Source organism: Salarias fasciatus, chromosome 8 (genome assembly GCF_902148845.1).
Source record: "Salarias fasciatus chromosome 8, fSalaFa1.1, whole genome shotgun sequence".
In the NCBI taxonomy this organism is placed as follows: Eukaryota; Metazoa; Chordata; class Actinopteri; order Blenniiformes; family Blenniidae; genus Salarias; species Salarias fasciatus.
Window position 1 is genome coordinate 17700728 of NC_043752.1, and position 25066 is coordinate 17725793.

Below are 25066 nucleotides of genomic sequence, written 5' to 3' on the forward strand. Positions count from 1 at the left end.
GAGGCGAATCGGAGCTAGACACGCCCCCTGCTGCCTGTCTCTGCCCAGCTCCTCTCCTCCTCCTCCGAACACCTGGTCCTCCCGGGTGGAGGATGGGGACGGGTGGTGCCACAGTTCAGAATGTCAGTGTTTCTCAACTACTGCTGGTTAAAGAAGCGATTTCACTGTACAAATGGAGATCACACAATACCAGACATACAAATCACACACGAGCGTCACAGTCAAAAATTCAACACTGTTTTTTATTTATTATAAATCAATACATTTTTTTTTTTATTATAAAAAGGGCAAAGGGGGATCTGAAATAAAACCACTGCGGCTGTAAACCAAACGGATCAGGCTGTGGCCACCCTCTTACACAGGCCGGCGATTAACCAGCGTGACTAATCATCGCTCAGTCACTTCTCCCAAAACACCAGAGGCTACACCTTCAAAATCAATTTACAGTCTGGAAAAAAAAAGGGTTTCTAATGGATAGTAATGAGCTTGACATCAATCTCTCTGCAAAGCGTTTTCCAAGTATAGCAAATTAGCATGCTATTGGTTTTTGTGCAATTCATTACAACCATCACCAGCAGCATCAACACTGTGAAGTGTGCACACACGGGGTTTTTTTTTCTTATTATTTTTCTTGTATAAGCAGTTCAAGGATGTGAAGACTCAAATCTCCTGAAGGTAAACAATATGTCAGCTTCACATGGTGCCCAGTGTTAATGGTCCTGAATGTGACGCAGGTTTAGGCAGAAACGACTGAGCCGGAGCTCATTTCTTTCTCGCATTTACAGATTTTCAAAAGTGACGTCGAAGAGGCAGCTGATAAAAAACAAAACAAACAAAAATAAAGCCCCAAAATCATTGCTGTTTGCACTTTAACTGCTTATTGAAAATAGGTGGACATGAGAACAGTGGATGGCAGAGGTCAGAGAGGGAGCGCAGCGGCTGCTTGAACAAGCCCACTGCAGGAGTAGCACTCAAAAATCACTCAACACAGAAGAGAGGGCGGGGCTGTCGCCAAGGAAACCAGGTCAGACTTCAAATGAACTTTTAAACGCTTGATAAACTGAGTACAGGAGGAGCCATTTGAATTATTTTGTTTGTTTTAAAAGGGAATGCCCTTGAGACAGAACTGTAGCCGATTACTGTCGAACACTTCACTCTCCCGGCACTGCAAGATGCAAACGGGCCGCGATAAATCCAATCCAGACAAATCTCACCGAGCGCGAGGCAAACGGTACGTTTCAGACAGGCTGCCTAAACTTCCCTTCTTCGTTTTGAAACCATGATATTAGCAGTGTTTCCAGGATAAAAACCGTTAATGGCTTTCTGAAGCCCGGCTTCATAAAGCGAGCTTCAGGGGAGCTGACTGCTGGGTCACAGTAGGTAGATGTACAATAAAAATGGACCACGAGTCCAATTAATGGAGGAAAAAATTAAAAAAAACAAAAAAACAAATGGAAGGAGGAAAGTAAAACAATAACTTAAATAGAAGTGCTTGAAACACAACAGTTCTCAGAGCCCTTTTGAAAAACCAAATAAAAAGGTCACAAAGCAGAAATCCCACCCCAACAGAAAAACAAGGAGAGCCAAATGAAGAGCTGTAATGGTAATACTAGTGTCCATCCAATGATTCACAGACGCACAGTTCACGTAGAGGTCATTTCCTTCCCTCCCTCCCTCCCCAACAGCGCGTGTCTTCTGGTCAGTGGCCCCCCCACGTCTGTGAGCCGCGGCTTCCCTCTGTTTCCAGTCTGTCCGTGGTGGGAGAGCACTCCGTCTCGGTACACCTCCCCCCCTCGTCCTGCGGCGGCGCCACCACCGCCTGCGCCTCCTCCTCCTTTTTCCGGCGCTCCAGCTCCCACTCCACGAAGGTGTCGAAGAGGCTGGGCCACGCCTCGTCCTCGCTGTAGTTGCTCAGGTCGGGCCCGATGGCCTGGGTGAAGTTGAGGAACATGTTCCACGTGTCTCTGGAGATGCCCCGCACGCCCGACGGGTTCTCCGCCAGGAAGTCCAGCCAGTGCTCCAGGATGGCGGGCATGTCCTGCGTGAAAACCAGCCGCCACAGGGCGATGGCGATGTCCCGCTGCAGCGAGCGCTGGCCCTCCTCGGCGTCCAGGCCGAACTGGAAGGTGAAGCGGTACAGGTCCTTGAAGTTCTCCTCGCCCTGCGCCTCCAGCAGCATGCAGGGGAAGCGGGAGTAGATCCCCTCCAGGCTGTCGGCCTGGATGGCCTTACAGCCGTCCACGAACTCCTTCCTGAACACAAACACAAGCAAGGACAGGAATCAGAACGCATGCGACACACTCCACCAAGAGCATGCCGCCTTCACTTTGAGGGTGACGGGTTTAAACTGAGCCAGGCGACATTTGACCCCTGCGCGGCCTGCGGGCTTTTCAGAGTGAAACGCCATCTAAAGAGCTTCAGTAAGCAATCAGTTAACAATGAAACATGTGGGCTCCCGGAGTGCAGCATTGTCCAAAAGCCTCTGGATGGAAAAGTGCTGAGTTAAAAGCGGGAGAGGGGGAGCAGGGGCGCCGACCCGGCCGGCGGGACGCTCGATCCCCCTCTCAGTCCGCCTGTGGGGTGCGAGAGCAGAGCAGGATCCACTTCCTGTGCTCCCCTACCTGAGAAGCATGTGGCCGTGTTCACACTGCAGGGACAAGTGGACAACATCGGACGGGTTTTTCTGCCTACATGGCGCCCATATCTGCTTTTTATGACAGTTAACGGCACAAAGGTCGAACGAGTTTGATTTTGCCCTGGCATGAGTCACAGAGAAGGCAGCTTTATTTCAGTGTGCGCTTCAAGTTCAAAACAGCACAATGAGGCCGCTTCATCTCAGATAATTCACATTTCCAATCAACACTTTGAGCTGGGAGGCTGCAGTTCTCAGCAGTGAAGGTGTGGAGACGCTGTGAAATGTAGCTGGAACTAAAAATAGAGGGATTTTTCTCAGATGAAACCCTCATATTGATATCATAAATCTGTTAGAAGTGGGCTTTTGCTGGATTACATTAATTTTAACATAATGGAAGACACTCGAGGTGTCCGTTACTGGAGCTCTCACCGTGCCGATCGCTGGAAACTGCACAGGAGGAGAATATTCTGTTATCCGAGAGAAACATCTCCACTGATCCAGAAAGACAAATGGCACTGCAGCACCAGGCTGATTATCTCGTCTGGAACAACATCCAGAATATTAAGTTTCAAAACCTTCTATAGTCTCAAATCTTATCATATGAGGAGCCATATATTCTACTTAGCTGTGGGAAAAGATTATACAGGTTGATAGAATCAGAGGTAGTCCAGAGGAAACCTCCACAGTTTTTAAAGGGTTTGATGAGACTCTTTTTGCAGTATTGAATGAATTTCTTCTTAAAAAACAAACAAAATGGACTGTAAATAATGCGACAATCGTCAGCGTCTCTCAGTAATTCCCCTTAAATGCCGACCACACGGCAGATACAGGAAGTATGAACTTTTATATGAGAGTGAGGAAAGCAAACAGGAAATATGGAGAGAATAGTAGGTGTGAGATGCAAACAGGGGAATCCGATCTGGGATGTTGACGCCCTGATGGTATGTGCCTGAACCACGACGTCATCGGATTACATTAAAAAAAATGCCAAATATTCTGCGGCGCCCATTGTGTGAACAAGTCCACACCTGTTTTCCATGATTAAATAGGGGAGGAATCTAAGAAACTTTAAGGACGTGGGTAAAAGACGGTGCCACAGCCAGCGAATTCCTCCTGAAGAACAAACACAGGTGAAATCAATGCAGCCCAGCCTCCTATAAACTCCACTTTACCTTGTAAACTTGCACATGGTGGCCGCTTGAAACTTCCAGGCGAGAACGAGCACACGAAACTCCGCGGGGTCCACGCACAGGTCGTTGCAGAACCTCTCCATGCCTTCCTCCAGGATGGCGTCTTCCTGCTCGTCCTTGTAGCAGCAGAAGAGCTCCTCGATGCGCAGCATGGACAGGCCGTTGGCGTCCGAAGGCTCCTCCTTGCGCGGCTCGCCCGTCAGCGCGGGGATGACGGGCGTCTCCACCGTCACCTCGAAGGCCTTGGTGCCATTCGACAGCTCGCTGGTGGCTTTGCTACACGGGGCGCTGGGCTCCTCCTTGTGGCCGCCGCCGCCGGCCCCGCCGCCTTTCTTGTGGGACTTGGAGCCGCCGTCTTTGTCGCCACTCTTGCTGCCGAGCGAGGACGTGGGATTCTTGCACTTGGTCACACACTGGCCCATGTCTTCCCCCCCCCTCGTCCCTCGTCCCTGTCAGTCCCCGTCCGAACCGCCTAGACGCCTCTGCTGTGGCCTGGCAAGACGTCTCAACATACCCTCAGGCCTGAGATGAGTGGCAAAGAAAGAGCAAGTTAAGTCTTTTTCAAAAAAAATTTTCTAAATACAAATAAAGAATTCTGAAAGTGCAAGCCAGGAAACACTTACCTTTGCCAAATCTGCCAAGATACAGGGGCTCAAAAAGACTACAGCTAAAACACCTGAAAGTCAAAATCAGAAGAAAAAAGTAACACTCAAAATGTGTCCCGAGACTGACCATGAAGAGGGGATGCACCGATACTGATACTGCACGGGGGACTCGTACTTGTGAGAGCTTTGATACAACCCGGCGAGTATTACGTGACGTTACACATCAGCAACAAGCAAGAGAGCGCAAGATGTGTCTGTGATTTGGAGATTCTTGAATATTAAACTTCATTCATAAACGCCAGTGATGCTAGATGCTAAACATGACTAAAGTATGACTGATACGAGAACACACAGCCAGCTCGGTCCCTCCGTCTGCAGTCCACAGTGTGCAGATAAGACGCTACACTCTGTACTGTAGATGCAGTGGTATCCTGGAGCCTTCAGGGCTGTGAGGTGTGTGTGTAGCGTTGAAGCAGAGGCTGTGCAGAGGTGGCTTATGACGACACACACCCTTCTCATATCGTTTGTCTGTGGAGTAGAAATTAGCCTTTATGGCATTTAATAAATACTTGTATTGGAACTCAGTATCAGCGAGTTGCTCAAGGTTAGAACTCGTCCTTTATAAAGTGGTATCAGTGCACCCCCACCACGAGGTCTCATATGGTCAGATTAGAAAAAAACAAACAGAAATAAGCCATTTAGAATGTTTCATCTGGTGCAATTGAGCAGTTTAAAGAGAAATACATTTAAAAGATTCAATCTCATCAAAGGACAGAGAGGCTTGGTTTGAAGAGAGAGGTTTGTGTACAGCAGTGCACATTCATCCGTGTTGGGGAAAAGAAGTGAAAGTCAAGCATCAAAACATCCAATTTCACAGAACAAGTTTTACAACGTTTTATAGACCGGAGTAGATACAGTATCGATCTCCACTAGGTGTCACGGAAGATGAAAGCAGATCAAATCAATAAATAACACTAGAGATAAAGGTTTTGGAGTTTTGTGGACTTTCTATGTTTTCTGAAAGTCTTCAAAAGGGGACACATGGTCTGTATAAAGGCACTGACTACAGTAACTTCACTGTAGTCCTGCCAAAATGAGGGGGTGAGATGTTTGTCTGGTTAAATTCCACACCACAGATGTAACGAGGGCCATCGAGTGAAGTTACATACTAACAACCAAGTCGTATGTTAACAAACACAGAAACATGAAGGAAACGACAACTGAACCACACGAGAACCAGAGTTCTGAGTAATCCAACAAAAGCAGAAACTGAACTCCCAAATCTACGATGACAAACGTGTGTTGGCCAACTAATAAAACAGCAGATTGGGACCTTACTTACAGACGGTCCTTCAGACGGCATTATCTCTCTGTTCTGCTCCATCACTGTGACCTTGACATCTGCAGTGCTGAAAAGACACATTATCTTGTCATCATAAGCAGAAAGTGATAGCTCATCAGTCCCAAACCTGCAGGACTATTTCTGTCAGCATGCAACCAAAACGTAATTTGAGCACAACAAACCAGTTTGTGTTGTGGGAGGAATATTCACATGCTAGATCCCAACGAAAAACAAAGCATTTCGGGGAGAAACGTGTGGCAGGCTGAAGCAGACCTCTTTATATCTACAGTCCCTTCTCCATATCCACAGCACAAATCACTGACACTGGTTTACTGTATGCATGTATAGATTTGTTTTTCTTTGTCCCTCCTTGCTACCAGGAAGTCATTAGAAATGAGAAATAGTTCTCAATAAACATACTTGGTAAAACGAAGCTGAAATAAATAATTAATATAAACTGGTCTGTCTGGAAGACTCATCATTCCTTATCCGAAACTCACTCCTTCACCAGATCAAGGTAGCAAACATCATCTTTTTATTATTAACTAACTATTTTATCACAAGAATAATGAAGAAAAGCGTATGTTTCAGGATCAGTGCTCTGGACATGTAGGGGCAAAGCTCCCTCCGGTATGATAACTTCACTTCATCCACAACACATGGACATCTGAGGGCCTACACCTAAAAACAGCGTTCAAAACCACAGGACATCTAAACACACAGGCGTGACAGCCTGACAAAACACTCAGCTTCCACGATCCCGTCCTTAGAAATTAAGCTAAACTATTAAAGTGTTGTCATTAAGTTTTCTAGCTGGCCTGATCCACTCTGGGCATCAACATGATATTAAGAAGCTGGTGAAGACGAGCACAAACAGGGACAAATGGGGTTAGCAGCAGTTCTGAATGTCACAGTAACACCGTGTTAACAATGCGGATTTGATTAGTACACTGTAATCGATTTACTGGTTTTAGTTAGGAACGATCCAGGACGGACGCCGGGCCATTTAAGCCGAACCTCCCGGCCTGGCGTCGCCATCGCCAGCTAGCATCAGCTCGGGTAACTAAAAGTTAGCTCCCGGCTAGGCTAGCTCTTTTTCGATTAACACAACGCACATAACACAGTTATCCCCGCGAGGAAACTCACCTTTTTGTGAAAATATACTGCGTGCGGTTTGCACACACATCACCCCTGCGATGCCAGCATCAAATAAAGTAGTTAAATAAGTTGGGTCGGAAAAAAACCAAGAGAAGCGAACTGAGGCAAACTCGTCGCGTTAACTCGGAATGCTAGCTAACTAGCATCCAGCTGACAAAAAACTTCCACATCGATGTCGAGTCCCGTTCAGTCTTTTAAAAACAAAATAAGTAACGTGCTAGCACCCGGGGCTTCGTTTTTAATCCATTCCTAGCTGTGGTCGCTCTTTGGAGCGAGTTAAAAAAGCAGGTCGGACTTAAAGCGGCCAGTTTCTTTGTGCTTCCCCGTTTTAGTCATTGAGTGCGGCTACATTATGGACATTTCCCTGCATCACTTCCTCCTGGAGGGAGCGACCAACAGCTGATCTGCAGCTCACACAGCAACAGCAGATCACTGCACGTACACACACACACACACACACACACACACACACACACACACACACACACACACACACACACACACACACACACACACACACACACACACACACACACACACACACACACACACACACAGCAAGCATAGTCACAACCTCCTTGACACTTAACACTTTTTACACTCCTTAAAAAAATCACACAATTTTTTTTTCTATGTGCGTGTTAAAGGTAAATGTTCATCATATTATTCAGATTTGTTATGAATAATATTAATTGGATTTAAATTAAGGTATTTTATATTGAATGTATTTTTCTGTTTGACAGCAATTGACATATCTTTTGAATTTCTAATATGTAAAATTGTAATGTTTTGTGATAAGTTGCCCATATTCTGTTTTTTTTTTTTTTTTTTTTTTTTAATAGAACTGGCATCAAAGCCATTGGCTCCAGTTTCTATCTTTTCTTGAACAGCATTTGTTGTCTTTTGTATTTCCATCAATAAATCAGCAATGTATTTAATTATTTAGTTTTGTTTTTGTAATCAACAATTTGCATAATTAATATGAATATCAAACTATTATTTTACACATATCTTTACCTCTATTTATTACTTTAATAATAAACATATTTAAAATGTCTTTATTGGTCACTTCCGGAGTCCAGTCCTACGTCATCATCAGGCGCCAGCTAGTAAACAGAGCTGTTCCTCAGACTCTCTCCGGTAGGTCAACACTCCCCGCGTTAAATAAAGCCTTAAATAAACGATGCTCCCCGGTAATTTGAGAGTAACTCATTACTCTAAACGACGCTCAGATTGTTGTCTGTTAGTTCTCTGTCATTTCGCCTCCGATGGTGTGTTTATGCTGTCACGAGGAGAGGCTGCTCAGTGTGTTTGGTCATGTCGAGGGATCAGACACATTAATGACACATGTGCGCATTAAGCTTGATTTTTGACGACTTCAGCTCAGATAACATGCTGATCATAAAATTAGACGTTGGGAATAAAATATTGAATGGGTTTTAGTGACATCTAGCAACCGATGACGAGATGACAACAAGCTCTCCACAGATTTTATTGGTTCTCTACTTTTCTTTTCTGTGCTGTTTTAAAGACGTAGATATGATTCAGTAATGACTCATGTCACAAATATGCTTCAAAAGGAAACCAAAACTGTGTCCACTCAACATTTAAAGAGCAGACATTCTGAATTAATCCCAGAGGAAATTCCATTAAAGCATCTTTCTACACAGAATAAATGGAAAATAAAGATAAATATCAAATATTACACGATAGCAATGATTAAAAAATGTTAAATACTATTATGTACAGGCTTTAAAATGACTAATAAAACTCCAGAAAGGGTTTCAATGTTGTTCACCCAGTTGAGTTTATTGTCAATATGGACATACAAAGCTTGTGTCTGTTATTTCTTTAATTTACTCATGCTGGAATTCCTTCACTCTCTAGGTGTTTTCTCAGATTGTGATCCCTGATGACGGCCTCTACTCGCAGAGCAGTGCTGTCGCTGTACACGCGTGTGTTTCGTATCGCCCGAACCTGGCAGGCGCAGAGTGGAGACAAAGGTGACACAGAGACTGAGAGAAAGTACATCGTTCAGGAGGCCCGCACCCTCTTCAGACAGAACCAGCAGGTGTGAACCACAGCACGTTAACAAGCTGCAGATTTATGGCAAATTGTGAGACTGATGTATTTGTTTTCACAGCTCACAGATCAGGAGGCCATAAAGAGGTGTGTGGAGGAATGCGAAGCAAGGATAGAAATAGGTAAGATGCAGCAAGTGTTACATGACTCTGTTCTGAGCTGTTTCCCATGAAGAGAGAAGCCCTCTCTTCAGAATGCTAGTTCTTTTTTTTTGTTTTTTTTTTGTCTGGTTCAACCCTTCCCCCAACGCTTTATGAACTGAATGAGCGTGTACATAAAGCACACAGTTTGGTTAATAATTCTGAACAAGGTAGCTTATGTTTCTGCCTCATTAGTCTTAATATATATTAATATTGTGTAGAATTCAGTAGAATACATTTCTTGGCCTCCATGTGACCTCCTTTTTAAACAAAAAAGCTCACTTCTGGTCCTGAGAGTTTCAGTATGAGGAAATACCAGCAAACCCTGAACTAAGTTATGTTTTTCATAAAACAAAACATTAATGGAGAAGTGCAGAAAAGCAGAACTATTAGCTTGACCTGACCTGTAATCAGTGGAGTGACACAAAAGCATGACTCAAGGAGTGATACGTGTCATAAAAATGAAATTCTCCTGAATGTGGAAGTGGGTTAAGAAAAAAAGGAGGTTTAAGCTGAAAAGAACTTGACCTGGTTATGAATTCAGGAGATTGATAACCCAGTAAAACAATTTTTTTCATAAAACTGCATTCATTAAAGGTGCATTAAAGCTAGGGTTGGCGATCTTGGAAAACTAGCATGTATCACGAATGTAGCATCTCCCCAAGGCTCCGCCTAGCTCCGCCCAGCTCCCACCCCATTGGAGGAGCTCCCGTTGGGAGCGGAGACGTTCGTGGCGTGCGTGTCGTTTCCGCGTCCAGTGCATTCCTGGCGTAACCTGTCTGCAGCGCTTCATTTCTTTTGTTTTTCTTTATTTGCACTACGCAAAGTTATGGCGCACCCCACGGTAAGTAAACCCCCAAAACATTCTTGTCCGCCATTCTGCAACGACACTCCGTCCTTCTGCGCGTGCACTGAACCAGGGTCAGTGCACGCCATTGACATGTACACGCAGGGGGCAGGTCGAACGGCGAAGGGATTTGATTGGTTTAAAAAAAGGTGTCCCGTCAAGACGATTGGTTGCTGTTTTTCCCGTTTTACTCCTGCTGTAGAGAGCGGATATTTAAAACCTACTTTAAAAACTACTTTAAAAACACGCAATGAATTGCTTCCCAATCGGGTCATAAAGATCATTTTAACCAGTATTTAAAAAAAAATGTATCTCATTCAGATCCCCAACCCTAGCTTTAAGGAGTTTTTCAACTTTAAAAATACTTATTTTCCGCCATAAATATGTTACACATTTTTAATGATGTGTACAATGTGCCCTGACATATTCATTACAAGTACCTCTAACAGCGCTCAATTGTCACTTGAAAGTTGCAGTGCCGGTCTGGCACCAGAATTTTTTGGGGGAGAGTTTGAAAGGAATGACATAATGCACGCTCCGGCTGGCCTGATTAGTTAGGTTTCGTTTTGTCCGCCATTACTCCGCCAGATGCTTAGTGAGCAACAACTGAGCAGGATCTTCCAGAAAGTAAGAACAGACTGGCTTCTAGCACTGCCACAGCTCCACACAGACTCCACCAGGTAGAAGAAACTTACATTTTACTCGAGCACTACTAAAAGAGCGAGGAAGGAGTTCCCCTCTTCCGTGCACGCGAGCCACAGGCACGAGTGTTTCACTAAGCTGCATTACGCCCAAGGCCTGCAGGGGGCGCTGTTTCGCATAAAACGTGCAAACTCCTTAATGCACCTTTAAGCACACATTTTTATTATTGATGTTCCATTTAAATATTAGGAGTTTAAATACGAGTATTAGGGCTGTCACTTTAGTGCATTAATTAGATTAATTAATTACACCGCAAATTAGTGCACTAAAAAAAATAATCTATGATTAATTATAGCACACTTGAGTGACAGTTCAATGTGAATGGAACTGTTCTCTTATTTAGAGGCATGTTATACTTGTAGCATTCATTCTGAATTGCTGTATTAAGTTAGTTTTAGTATTCATTTTGAATTTAGTTTGCTTCAGTGGCTATTTGAGTCTCAGCCTTATTCTATTTCAGAATTTTTTTATCTATATTTGTACTGCATTTTTGAATAGTGCACCAGGTCGAATTGGTTTGCTGGGATGTACTTAAACTTTTTCTTCTTCTGAATTTCTTTACTGAAACACACTGAAAGTGTTATTTAAGCTGCCTGATTGGGCTTAGGCTTTATTTTGGACAAGACGTCCTGAATTAGCTTTCATTCATCATCAACAAAAATGTGGATTTCAAATCTTCTCTTCTTGGTGTATTTATTTGATGAGTCCTGCACTACAATTCTGTAACGTCCCTGAATTTGAATTCTTCACTTGGGGATCTAAAGCAGATATGAGATTAAAATGTGATTAATTAGATTAATTAATTACAAATCCTGTAATTAATTAGATTAATTTTTTTGATCGTATGACAGCACTATTAAATATTAGGGGTTTCAGTTATTTCACAATTAAATCTTCCCCCCAAAAGGAATGTTTTATGGCCTAATGCAGTCTTTTCATCTTTTTAAAGGTCTGCATTACAGGAACCCTTATCCAAGAGCTGTGAGTATTTGACAAAAAACACATAATACAGCTTGTATAGCTGTAATTTAGAGTTTCCCTCTAAAAGCGTGTTTGTGTTCTCTGCTCGCACCTGAAGACCTATCTGCCGCCGCTGGGCCTGGCGACCCAGAAGGGCAGGAAGCTGCGAACGCAGCAGCGTCTGAGGAAGCAGGCCAAGCCGGTCTATCTGCAGTCACATGATGAGACCTGACGCTCCGTATCCACCGCCGTGGCCAGGAGCTCCGCTTACCAAGGACAGGAAACTAGAGTGCCGCAACAGAGCTGATGTTACAGGATGGGTTGCTGTGAGGATTCAGTGATGGAAGAACACCCATCATTCAAGAAAAAAACAAACTTCATTGTTTTGTTCTTGTTTTTTAACTGTAAACTTCCTGTTGGTGAAGATTCTTGTCGGCTTAAGAAGCTTCCTGTCCAGAGTAACTTGTAATATAACATCAAGATGTATATTTTATTTATTGAAATGCCTAAAAATGACTTTTTATTGTTCATTATATGATTTAATGTAAAATTCTACTAACAGAAAATAAATGTTGCTATTGTTGGACTGGTGTTTGGTCACCCTTCTGTCCTTAAATGTTGTTGTAGGAAACATTAGATTTCAGATGCAAATGTGCACCAGAGGCACTGTGCTCTTCTGTTGCAGAAGTCAGCGTAGCACCCACAGTAACAACACGAAGCACCTGCTCGCGCTGAACAGCTCAGTGAACACAGGAAAGTGCAACAGCACACATGCAGAAGACGTGTTGTGCAGGATTTTGCTGATATTATCAGCAGATGGCAGTTCGCCCCAGAACTGCAAATGTGGTAAACATGGTTCAAACGGCTGGTGAACGTGAAACAGACGAGGCGCGTAGCTGCTCCGTGGAGGGCTTGACTTCACCGTTCCTTTATGAGAAACAGGCCACGTTTCAATGTCAACCCCCCAAGGTGGCGCTGCAGATGGCTGCCTTGGTACTGTGCTCCTCAGCACTTTGTCTCCTTTTCTGTTTTTGTACCGTTTTATGCGAGCCATCTCTGGTCACTTTCACCAGAGATGAACTCATGAACATTGGTAGGTCCTCTCACAGGACTTTTTCTCTGGTTTTCACCGACTCGGAGAGTTTTGCGGAGATCCTGGTCGGAGCGGCTGGAGCTCTCTATGGACTTTACCGGAGACGCAGACGGGGAAAGCGGGCGGGCGCGCTTTGTAAAGCTGAGAAGGCGGGGACTTCGGACCCTGCTCCCATCTATACACCTGGTGAACGTCTGCTCTCTGGCGAACAAGCTGGACGAGCTGCTGCTACTTCAACCCAGGAACTCCGACTTTAGCAGATCTGTCGCCCTGTGCTTCACTGAAACCTGGCTCGGTGAGCACGTCCCGGACGGCGCGCTACGGCTGCCGGGATTCCAGCTTCTCCGAACGGACCACAATGCGGTAGCCTCGTAAACCAGTCCCGCCCACTCCTTATCCATGTTTCGATTTGTAGTTGGGCTTAGTCTGAATAGGAGCCCATAGAAACTTTGTGCAGGGGGTGTCGCTTACTCCTTTGACTGACAGCTTACTTCAGCCAATCAACGCTTCAAAACAATACGTCATCAAAAAGCGTTAGGGTTAGCTTTAGCTCTAGCTTCTCTACACGGAAAGACGCGAAAACGTCTTTTCCTGTTAGTAACTCACCAAGCGCAGACTCTTGCTATTGCTTGATTGTTGTAATACTTGGTATTTTGGCATATAACTTTACTTATTGCAGCTTTCAGACGATGGTTAAAGTTTATCTCCGTCATCTCCACTACACACAGTGATGGCGTCACTTTGTGTTTAGCCGGTTGAATTCGCCAAAAAAATTTGAAAACAAAAAGCGGCAGCGCTGATTGGCTCGGCCGTTTCACGACCGAGTCGAATCCCCTTCTATGGGTTCCTAAACAGACTGAGCCCAACTCCAAAATCCAAACGTGGATGAGGAGTGGGCGGGGCTGGTTTACCAGGCTAGCAGTGCGGAGCTCTCGGGGAAAACGAAGGGAGGCGGAATCTGCTTCTACGTGAATGAAGGTTGGTGTAACGATGTCATGGTGCTGTCTAAATCGTGCAGTCCCCTTCTGGAGTCACTTTTCATAAACTGCAAGCCGCTTTATTCTCCACAGGAGTTCTCTTCATTTATTCTGGTCGGAATTTATATCTCAGGTGTGTGTCACAGAGGCTCAACAACAGCTGGCCGAACAGATAACTGAGGCTGAGAAAAAACATCCAGACTCCCTACTCATTATCCTGGGGGACTTTAACAGGGCAAAGCTCACCCAGGAGCTTCCAAAATACAGACAGCATATAACGTGTCCCACCAGAGACACAAACACACTGGACCACTGCTACACTGTCCTGAAAGACGCCTATCGCGCCATTCCCCCCGGGCAGCTTTAGGACTCTCTGATCACTGTCTGCTTCATCTCATCCCAACCTACAAGCAGAAAGTTAAAACTTCTAAGCCTGTGGTAAGGACTGTGAAGAGGTGGACTGAGGAGTCAGAGCTGGAGCTACAGGCCTGCTTTGACTGCACGGATTGGACAGTTTTTGAAGATGCAACAACTGATCTCCACGAACTGACAGACACTGTGACATCGTACATCAGCTTTTGTGAAGACGTGTGTAGAATAAGACCACTCGCTCATTCTGCAACAGCAAACCCTGGTTCATCTCCAACCTCAGAAGGCTGCGTCAAACCAAAGAGGAGGCCTACAGAAGTGGGGACAAGGACCTGTACAAGCAGGCCAGAAACAAGCCGACATAAGAGATCAAGGTAGCTAAAGCCCCTTTCACACTGGCCAAAAAAACCCTTTTAAACCCGCTAATAATCGGCTCCTCATGGCAGTGGGAAAGGGTTTAATCAGCATTTAGACCCGCGTCTTTCAACCCTGCAATCGACCCGGGTTTTTTACCGTCTTGCACCAGCGAGAGGGACACATCCGGGAACTTACGTGATGACGTCGACGCAGCGTTGCTACGATAGCGCGCTAGTTGTTGTTTCTGGACACAGCGATAGATATCCTTCGTCCAGATGACCCAGCATTGGCAAGATAGCGAGACCAGAGAGCTCCTCTTGATCTGTGGGGAAGAGGAGATTCGTCTACAGGTAACGGGGACTGTGTTCTGCTGCATTGTTTACTTTCATTGTGCTCCGTCGTGCTGATGTCACCAACATGGGACACTGTGAGCGCGGGAAAACGCAGCGACGTGGCTCACCAGCAGGCGGCTAGACCCGGGTCTGCAGGCAATGGGAAAGGAGTCTTAAGTGGATCATTTGCGGGTCAAAAACACGGGTCGACCCGCTAGTTGCAGTGGGAAATGGGTATAAGAGGAGCTACGGACAGCGGCTGATCAACAAACTCTCAGCCAACCATCCAGCTTCAGTCTGGAATGGCCTGCAGAACATCACAGGCTACAGGAGACCATCCCCCAGCCTGCAGGAAGCCTTAAGGCTTCTGCGTCACAGTGACGCAGGACCTATGCCGTCTACGCAGCCCGCTACGCAGACCCTACGCTAGGGCTTTACGCGCACCTCCCAAAAATCCTAACCACGCGTCGTGTCGACGTGAACGTCGAGGGCTGTGATTGGTCCCCTTTCATGTTGTTTATAGAATGAAGTAGAACAATATACTCACCCCGAATGCTTTTCTGATCCGAACAGTGCTTCGGGAGAAATTTAGATCCAAAATCGAGCGGCGGACATCCGTATACGGCTAGCAGACGGGTCATGGGTAATAACACCGCTCCTAAGTAATAACGCCGGCTTTAATCGTCCAAAAACTCATTAGTTTCACATATTTCATTATGGTCCGCTCATGCCAGTGTCGCGAGATATGTCATATATACATATATATGTCGGTAAGAAGTGCACGCATGTCTAGATATCTATGTCTAGGTAAGCCGGAGCTACGGAATTGTTGCTGCATTGTTGTTGTGACTGCCGATTGCGAAACAAAGACACAGCCAAAGTCGCCTAGCAGCTTGGCGGTGAAATTGCAGAGGAGGCCCTTGACGCAGAAGCAAGATATGCTCAGTGACGGAGTAGGGTTGCCGGCGTAGGAACCGCGTCGCAGTGACAGAGAACTGTAAATCCGGCTTTAGACTTGAAAATGAGCTCAACAACTTCTACTACAGGTTTGATGAGCCTTTCACACCTACCAGTCAGACAGTAGACCTCCCTGTAACCCCCACCTCACCCCCAGCAGTCCCCATCCCTGCACTAGTGATCCTCGGAGCTGTGCGAAGTGCCCTCATGCTTCAAGCACTCCACCATCATCCCGGCCCCCAAGAAGTCCTCCATCACTGGATTAAATTACTACAGGCCCGTTGCCTTGACGTATGTGGTCTTGAAATCCTTTGAGAGACTGGTCTTGAGTCACCTGAAGGACGTCACAGAACCCCTGCTGGACCCCCTGCAGTTTGCCTACCGATCAAACAGGTCGGTGGATGATGTGTGAATCTGGGTCTGCACTGCATTCTTCAACACCTCGACTCTCCACGGACGTATGCGAGGGTTCTGTTTGTGGACTTCAGCTCTGCATTCAACACCGTCATCCCGGATATACTCACCCAGATATACTCTGTGCCCACCCCCGCCTGCCAGTGGATCACCAGCTTCCTGACTGACAGGAGGCAGCAGGTGAGGCTGGGGAACATCACATCCAGAACCCGGTCCATCAGTACCGGCACCCCCCAGGGCTGTGTCCTCTCCCCACTGCTCTTCCCCCTCTACAACAACGACTGCACCTCAGGGGACCCCACTGTGAAACTCCTGAAGTATGCAGACGACACCAGCATCATAGGTGTGATCCGTGATGGCGACGAGTGCGCACACAGACAGGAGGTGGAACAGTTGGTCCGATGGTGCAGCGAGAAGCAACCGGAACTGAACCCGCTCAAGACCGTGGAGATGACAGTGGATTTCAGGAGAACCCCCACAACACTTGCCCCCCTCGCCATCCTCAGCAACACAGTGGCTACGGTGGACACCTTCAGGTTCCTGGGTTCTACAATCTCCCGGGACTTGAAGTGGACTCCCCACATAGACGCTGTGAGGAAAAAGGCTCAGCACAGGCTATACTTCCTGCGACAGCTCAGGAAGTGTAACCTGCCCCAGGAGCTGCTGATCATTTTTTACACGGCCATCATCCAGTCTGTCCGCTGCACCTCCTTCACTGTCTGGTTTGGTTCGGCCACCGAACAGGACAGGACAGGCTACAAAGAATAATTAGATCAGCAGAGAGAACCAGCCTGCCCTCCATCCAGGACCTGTATCACTGCAGGGTCAGGAAGAGGGCTGGCGACATCTCTGCCGACCCTCACACCCTGCTCAAACCCTCTTCAAACTCCTGCCGTCTGGCAGGCGTTACAGTTCTCTGCAGGTCAGAACCACCAGACACAGGAATAGTTTCTTACCCCAGGCCGTGACCCTGATGAACTCTAAATGACTCGGAGTCTCAGGAAACAATTGCACTACACCTCCTCCATAACCTGCCACTTGCACCATTTAGCCATGTAAGTATAATATATTCTCGAGTTTCTAGTTTTTTATATCTGTTTTTATTGTGAATACTTGTTTATTATTTATGGTTAATATTATGCCTCTCTCCTTGGTGTATTTATCTTTCTCTGTATTTAACTTTAATTTATCTTGATTTAACTTGACTTTTGTGTTTTTTATCTTTCTTGTGTATTTCTCCTTTTGTTATATGTCTGTGTCATATTTATTTATCTCCTTCTGTACCCTGCTGAGAGCGCGGCTAACCGGAGTCAAATTCCTAGTTTGCTGACAAACCTGGCCAATAAATCTTTTCTGATTTTCTGATTTTTTTTTTCCCTTGTTCCCCTTTCCTCTCTTACTGTAGTCCAGTTAACATCAGACATGTGCAGGCATGGCCGAGTCGTGGTTCCCCAGGGGTGCCGGGCTCTTCTGCCTCAATATTCCTTCTATTCATTATATGTTTTAATAACCTGGGATGTAGCTTCACTTTAAACACTAACTCCATTCAGTGTGATGGATTCACTAATAGAAATGAATGAGACTGGTACTAAACATAGAATTAATTGTATAAAATGTGATACATTAGTTTCCTTTCGTTCTACAAGGAGCCACAATGTCATTATGAGGAAATTAAATCAGTTATCTCTGTTCCAGTGGGATCAAATGCATCTTTATGTGTTTTATAAATCATAACATCCTGTTTTCATTTACTTATCAGACCGTGTCCCAAATTATTTTGAGTTTAGTAGAAATAATCGAATTTCCTCTACAGCTAAATGGATCATTTTTCAAGTTATTTGAAGTAGTAAACGAGGACCAAACTATGTTCAGAATTAAAAAATGTGGTGTTTTGATCAGCTCAGGCCTTCTCTTCACTGAGCTGCTCCTTTCCACATGTACTGGAGAAACTCTCCCCAGCTGGCATGTTCAATCGGGGCTCACTGAAGCACGCTTAATGTCGGGCACTGCTCCACTTTGCAGCAGAACGAGTAAAAATGGGGAAAGTGGAACAGCATATCCGCCCTGTGATGATCCCGGTGGGCCACTCATCCACCGCTCAGGTGTGTCGTGTGCTGCTCGGCGCTGAAACTTCCTAAAACATTGGAAACATGAGAGGCAGCGTAGAGGAGTGCTGTTCGTCCAGCAGGGGTCACACTGTGCTCGCTGCTGAAGCCTCCTGCAGTTCAGAGAGTTCAGTGAGGCTGGACTGGAGCCTCCTCCGTCCCTTCATCACTGTCCATATCATAAGTGACCTCTGGAGGGAGGCAGCAGCGGCATGCAGGGAGAACTCACCATGCATTCAGGTGCACGAGCCTGGCTGGCACGTGCACGTATCCGAGCAGATGATGGCACATATGTGGCTCCTCTGAATAAAGTCATCACAGTCCTGTCTGTTTATCCAGACAGGAAAACACACACACGTCCACATTAACACTCTGACATTGTGATCTTATACATTCGGTGAACGTGACGAAGAGGAGGCATCATGATCAGAATGAAAAAGCTCAGCGATGAATGAGAATTTGCAATATTACACTTTGATTTGTGGAGCGCCACAGGTGGCTTATGGCTTTCCTTCGCTTCACCGACGCACTCCGGCAAAATTAACGGTATCCCTGACAGCTGTCAAGAGGATTTAGTGTGCAAGATCACATGCTATAATATCAACACGGCAGAAGACATACATTTCTGATATTTAACATGTTCATTTTAATATGTTGATGGAAGTGAGGAAGTGGGAATAACCACAGCTTATATATATATACATATACATATATATATATATATATATATATATATATATATACATATATACACACACACACACACACACACACATATATATATATATATATATATATATATATATATATATGTATATATATATATATGTATATGTATATATATACACACACACACATATATATATATACATATATATATATGCTACACAAACGCATTAACAGCCACATGATTGTGTCAGCAGCACTTTTCTGGTCTCATTGTTTCTAAAAATAAAAGTGTGCTGCGGTGTAAATATATTTTTTTTCACACACATGCGTCACTTGATTTTGCCTTGTGATGTCAGTCACAACAATAATCGACTTCACGGGAAAGCAAATAATCACAACATGTGCATGAAGAGCTAATGAAGGCATTCTGTATGCGTATGTGAAAAGATGGATGGATACTGGAAAAAAAACCCAGTCGTGTTTGTATATTTTTCTGCTCTCTGCTGTCGTCTCACTGAAAAGTCAAAAAGTCCAAATTGATGCAACATTTGTTGAAAATAAATAACGATTACGACTGCATTATTCACTATTTTGAGAGTCACTTTCCCATGTGGTCCGGTGGTCATTTAGTCGTTATACTTCTTAAACTGGGCATTGAATTTTTAATATTTGTGTTTCTATGTAAGTTATTTCCTCCCGCTCCGATGAGCGAAATTCCCCACGGGAGTCCTTAACATTTCATTTTATCTCACTTATACAAACCTCATCTTGACATGAAGTTATTATTCATGCTAGTGAGAACTGAAGTTTATTCTCGGCGGGGTAACTCTTCTTTCCCAGGGTGAAAAAGTTACGTAAAACAATCAATAAACATTCCCAGCACAGGGTTCGAAAGCCAGCTTTACAGCTTTCCTAAAATAGTTGGTCGCCAAGTTTTCTTTCTGACTTTTTAACATCTGATGAATATCTACCGAAAGAGTCTCCTTCTACATTTGTCCTTTACAAAGGGACCAAAGCGCCACTATCATTTATTTGAGGCAAATTTTCAGAAGTTGTTTATGAAAATGTGAGTTAAAGAGGTTGACTCTCTACATATGTAGGTAAATGAAATTAGTTTTACAGGCAAACTTCAGCTCTCAAAGCAGTTTTTTGACCTATTTTAGCCGTGAAGTCACACGCTCAGAAGTAGATCATGTGGAAAAAAAGCTTCTTTTTAAAGATTGTCTGGTGTAAATATAGATATTTAGAGGTCCACCTGAGAGCAGTGCCATTATGGAAATGATAAATATGCCTGAGTAAGAGAAGAATACAACAGCTCCAGAAAGAGGAGAGTGATCCATCATGAAGCCCCTGAAAGCCCTTCACTCGCCGTGCATTATTTAGGGGTTTCAGAGAGACCCTGGGGGAAATATGGTGCAAGAAACAGCGGGAGCAGGGAAAAACGGATCGGGTGAAGAGTAATGCAGGCGTCCGATATGTAATGTTGTACTTAAGGAGCCGCGATCAGGTAATTAGATGCTTGTAAATGGGGAAATCCATCTCCTCGTCTTACCTGGTCAACCTGCCCTAATAGTTTGAGGGAGATCACATTGTCAGCCGTCCTGACAACACTTGAACCGCCATTAAATAAATATCAAGCTTGTTTTCACTTCACAACATCAAAACACGGCGCGCTACCACATACTCAGTAGTTTTTTTGCTAAGAATACTATACTCTGCACTGATTCAATGCAAACTACGGTCTGAAAACTGCACCTGCAGGCACAGTAAAACACTTCTGACAAGCAGAGGTGAACGTTAAGACTGTTGTTTAGCAAACACAACAGTTTCAATCTGAGGTGCAGATGAGCAACACTCGATGACAAACAAAGAAAGTGTTGTGTTTTGGTTTTTTTTTGCTTTTCCTTTTGTTTATACATCTAGATAACATTAAAGACAGTGAAGAGAACAGCATAAGGGCATATTTCCAACCTTATGTTAATGGTGAGAACGTAAAATGAAGAAGTCACATTCACCTTCCTCACAAAGAGAAAGAATTAACTCGGCCAACAAAGCCAATAAGATCAAATAAGAGCACTAATGAGCAATGAAAAGGTTTAGTTCCACTAGGTGGTCTCAGAATAACAGAGAAACGCCAGCAGCAGCCTTCATTTTCTTCACTTTAAGTCTCCTGAAAACTTTCCTACTTCTGTTGTGAATGTAAAAATAATGCTTTAGAGTGAAATCACGTGAGAGCGTCTGTTCCGTGGTCATGTTTTCATGGTTCATTCTCAGGCAAACAATGTAAACACTGCAAAACACTCATCAATGAAAACCAGCAAACAATGGAATCCATCTAAGAAAGACTGTTATGTCTGGAGTATAGGTGGTAAAAGGATGAGCTGCTCCTTCATGACTCAGCTCCTAATTGGCCTTTCATGCCGCCGCAGACGTTCGTCTCGTCTCCCGCCGTCCCACTCGCTCGCTGTCTTTCTTTGGGCTTTTGTTTGCGCTATGTGTTTCACGTTGTCTCGGTTCGCCGAGGTGTGCGTGGGCTGACCCCAAGCAGTGCGGCGATTCCCGTCGAGGGTAAGTGGAAGGAGTCAAGGTGAGGTCAAGGTCGTAAAGGGGATCGATACACCGAACAGCGCCGCAGTCTTGTGCTGACGAACGTCAGCTGCTGCTCCAGAGGTGTTTAACGACGACGGCTTGTGCCGACGTCTGTTCGGTCACAGGGCGACTGTTCCTGAGTAACTTGAAGAAGACATCAAATATTTAGCTGGCCTCCTTTTCATGATCACGGTATGTAAACACACATATTATCTGTGTGATCGATGGGCCATCATCAGCAAAAGGAGGACTGAATCTCTTTATTCCTTCCAGATTTGAGCAGACTATTAGGAATGTCCTTCAGTTGTTGATGCTCTTCACACTCGAGCGGAGGTCAGGTGTGCAACACTCTGACGAAACCCGCTGAATCTGATCCAACGCGTCGCTTCTTTCTTTTAATTGTGGAGGATGCATGAAGGTGGATGGAAAACTCATTAAAGGGGGCAGATGAATAATGGAGGAGGGTGTGTTGATGTTGTGCTAGCTTAGTTTACATCTCCGCTGGACGGAGCGCCGTCCCGGCTCCTCTGGGGGCCGGGCAGGGCTCGGGCCGGCGGGGCGGGCGGGAGGAGGAAGAGGAGGAGGCCGGGCGGAGGGCCAGAGCAGTGAAAGTGAGGAGACGGCGTCACTGAAAGGCTCAGCCAGCGCCGGCCTCATCAGGCAAAAATGGAAAAAAGGTGAAGCGGCCAGACAAGCGAGCTGCGGGGCGGCGGGGCGGCCATGGCCACGGCTTCGCCCTGAGCGACGGGAAACGCAACCGTCCTCATTGAAGCTGGCGGAAAACAAAACGTGGGTGGGAACTGTTTGATGTAATGTGATAGGTGATCTGATGGAGCATGTTTAATGCACTCCTTGTTTTTTTTTTTTTTTTGTTTTTTTACCAGCGACAACATAATAGATCTGTCTGTCTACCAGAAGTGAGAAGCAATAAACGCTTCATTGAGTGTGGTTCCAGGGTGTTTTTAATCCGGAATTGGTTTATTCTGAATTAAGTCATTCAGAATTATATTCATAAGCTTAGTGTTTACATGGGAAAAACGAAGGATTAAATCCTCTCTCACGCCGCGTTCTGAGAAGCGCTCTGATTGGACGGGGCGGCCGTGACGTGCTGACGTCTCCAGGAAGTAAACAGTGTTTTTCTCTTCTTTCTTTCTCGATTAGCTTTGACGCTGCAGCTTTGGAAAATGTCCGCGTTGTGAAGCACCTCTCGATATAGGAATAAAAAGTGCCATGTAAACGCACGGGTTACGCCTCTACTGGACTGCAAGTTCTCCAAACAGTGAGGTTCTTCATCTGTGATCAAATTAAATGAAGTTCAATTGAATGCAAATGCAAAAGCATGGCACCAATGCAACGCAAAACGACGACATTATTACACAATCAGCTGGACAGCAGGTAAATCAACCAATGCATGTCTACACGCAAGCGCACCATGCTAACACTTCCTCCTCCAAAGTGTCTGGGAACTTCTGGAAGTGAAAATTAATAATCACAGCTTTTTCAAGTGCGATCTGCACATGTCTTACACACATGCACACACACCTTGTTACGAGCGACAGGGCACCGGCTAATTTTAGAACGCATCTCCTCCTGGATCTGTCACTTTAGCTTTTCGCGGGGAACAAAATCAGACGAGAGACTTGAGCGAGTTGGATCGGCCTCACAAGACAGAAATACAGGACGGCATCGTGTGCCGTCGCATTCTTAAAGAACTAACAATACATTTGACTGAATCCAAGTGTGTGGGAAGCATTAGTCATCCCCACTGACAGGAGCATATTCACTCCCAATCGGTAATTTGTCTCATCAGCTTTGTCTTTTTCAGTGTGACACGCACAGAACCTTTCCACCCTGTCACCGAGTTGTTTTCAGGCTAAAGAGAGAAGAGTGTTTCTCCTCCGCTGTCGCTCACCTGCGGATTGATTCATTTCACACGGAGAGGCGGTTCAGTGTGTGCAAACCCGGCGAGCGGCGGTGCAGCAGGTACCAACAATATGTACGCCGAGTGGCACATGATTCATTTGGAGAGCGAAAACACTGCACAGCACTGAGAGAGCAGACAAAGAGAGCGTGTTGGGGAGGGAAAAAAAAAAAAAAACCACTCACAGTGAGTAGGAAGACGAACAATTCACAGTGCAGAGCGGATTCATCTCCAGCTCATCTACACTGTCTACGCTATACGTTACCATTCTGAATCCTGCTTTAACGCCATGACTGGATTCAATTCAGGTCTCGACAATGAATGTAAAACATAAATGAGACAAAAGTGAACATAAATTGCCCCTTGATGTGAATCTGAGTGTCACTTTGTGAAGAATTCTGCACCTCAAAAAAGTTGAACAAAAGACAAACTGTCATCTACTTTTTTATTTTTAACATACCGGCGGAGGAAAGTTTGGTTAATTTGTCTGTGTGGGCAGGTCAGCGGCGTGGCATCCTGTCACTTCACATCACTCTGAGGACTCCTGCCTCTCAGCTGTCTCCACAGACGTGGACCGCTGAAGGTCACTGCCGTCATTAAGACACAGTCAAACATCCACATGTACCAAAACAAATATGGAAACATTTCAGATCCTACTCACTCACAACCACGGCTGTGATTTCGGTCGTTCTTTGTAATCATGGAAACGTCTTGTGGTTAAAGCGATCTGTGCTTCCCTGAGCAGACCTGTGGAGTCAAACGCATTTCAAAGCTGACGGATCGCCGCACCGAGCAACAGGTAGACCTAAAACTGTCATTTCTTCATGTGAGAATGTCCCAGATTGTTACTCGGAGCGAGTGTCGAGCCTCATAAATTCAGCCAGTCCGCACAGGTCACAGGGACAGGAGGCTGACCCAAATTCTAAAAATACCACCGGCTGCAGTTAATTAATGGAGTAATAAGATTAGATAGCTGGATTGGAGAGAAGTGGACAGAGCTGGAGCACAGAGGAGAAGGAATCTCGCCGTGAGCTTTAACGCCGATCCGTACCCAGCATTGATGGAGCTTTGGTTAAAAACCAGTGAGGACTCTGGTCGGCAGCAGGTTTTTTTTTTCTAATTCAGACGTCTAGTTCATACCGAAATGCCATTTTTATAAGTGACAGACAGGAGAATATATTTAGTGCTAGCAACAGTATGCAGCGTTATCTTCCGCTTCAGGCTGCTTCAAGCCATTGGCGGTAATAAACCAACATCCAGAAAAAGACAACCTGCATCAAAATAACAGATGGCATTGAATATTAGCTATTTGTAATTAAAAAAGATGAATAAGAACAGAATGAAAATCCTATCCCAGCGTGTTTCCCTCCTTTACATTGCTCCGCCTGTATAGAGCTGGACTCGGCTCAGTTCGTTAAAGTAATAACCTTTAAATGGTGACGGCTCAAAGACAAGAGAGACGGGACGCTAAAGTGACCCTGCAAAAATACTCAGAAGTCCCGTTGTACTTGGGGACTCTGGCTTCTTTGACAGCGCTTTAGTTACTTTGCCGGACGGCCGCATGCTCAGCTCAGCAGTGCTGAGGTCTGAGAAAGCACAGAGCACTTTATGATTCCTCCGGG

At 45.2% G+C, this 25066-nt stretch overlaps 2 protein-coding genes across 3 annotated transcripts; one reads left to right on the forward strand and one right to left on the reverse strand.

Annotated features, from left to right (window-relative positions):
* Window positions 1-224: 224 nt before the first annotated feature.
* On the reverse strand, window positions 225-7338 carry dcun1d3 (defective in cullin neddylation 1 domain containing 3). Of its 2 annotated transcripts, XM_030098337.1 has the most exons (5): window positions 6919-7338; window positions 5773-5839; window positions 4449-4501; window positions 3808-4347; window positions 225-2252 (listed from the first exon to the last, which is right to left on the reverse strand). In XM_030098337.1, the coding sequence occupies exons 4-5, from the start codon at window positions 4245-4247 to the stop codon at window positions 1700-1702; spliced, it is 993 nt and encodes a 330-aa protein (XP_029954197.1). In that variant the 5' UTR covers window positions 4248-4347; window positions 4449-4501; window positions 5773-5839; window positions 6919-7338; the 3' UTR covers window positions 225-1699. The 2 variants fall into 2 exon arrangements, with proteins under 2 accessions (XP_029954197.1, XP_029954198.1); XM_030098338.1 differs by lacking the exon at window positions 5773-5839.
* Window positions 7339-8014: 676 nt separating this feature from the next.
* On the forward strand, window positions 8015-12247 carry lyrm1 (LYR motif containing 1). The gene is made up of 5 exons (XM_030098362.1): window positions 8015-8070; window positions 8818-9001; window positions 9074-9134; window positions 11651-11682; window positions 11780-12247. The coding sequence occupies exons 2-5, from the start codon at window positions 8843-8845 to the stop codon at window positions 11891-11893; spliced, it is 366 nt and encodes a 121-aa protein (XP_029954222.1). The 5' UTR covers window positions 8015-8070; window positions 8818-8842; the 3' UTR covers window positions 11894-12247.
* The last annotated feature ends 12819 nt before the right edge of the window (window positions 12248-25066 follow it).

What these genes read in the sequence shown, in the direction of transcription:
- dcun1d3 (XM_030098338.1), bottom strand. Translation starts at nt 4,247, where the DNA reads ATGGGCCAGTGTGTGACCAAGTGCAAGAATCCCACGTCCTCGCTCGGC. An exon ending in ACCATGTGCAAGTTTACAAG is followed by an intron (nt 2,253 to 3,807) that starts GTAAAGTGGAGT and finishes GTTTGTGTTCAG; the next exon opens with GAAGGAGTTCGTGGACGGCT.
- lyrm1 (XM_030098362.1), top strand. Translation starts at nt 8,843, where the DNA reads ATGACGGCCTCTACTCGCAGAGCAGTGCTGTCGCTGTACACGCGTGTG. An exon ending in CGAAGCAAGGATAGAAATAG is followed by an intron (nt 9,135 to 11,650) that starts GTAAGATGCAGC and finishes ATCTTTTTAAAG; the next exon opens with GTCTGCATTACAGGAACCCT. An exon ending in GGAACCCTTATCCAAGAGCT is followed by an intron (nt 11,683 to 11,779) that starts GTGAGTATTTGA and finishes TCGCACCTGAAG; the next exon opens with ACCTATCTGCCGCCGCTGGG.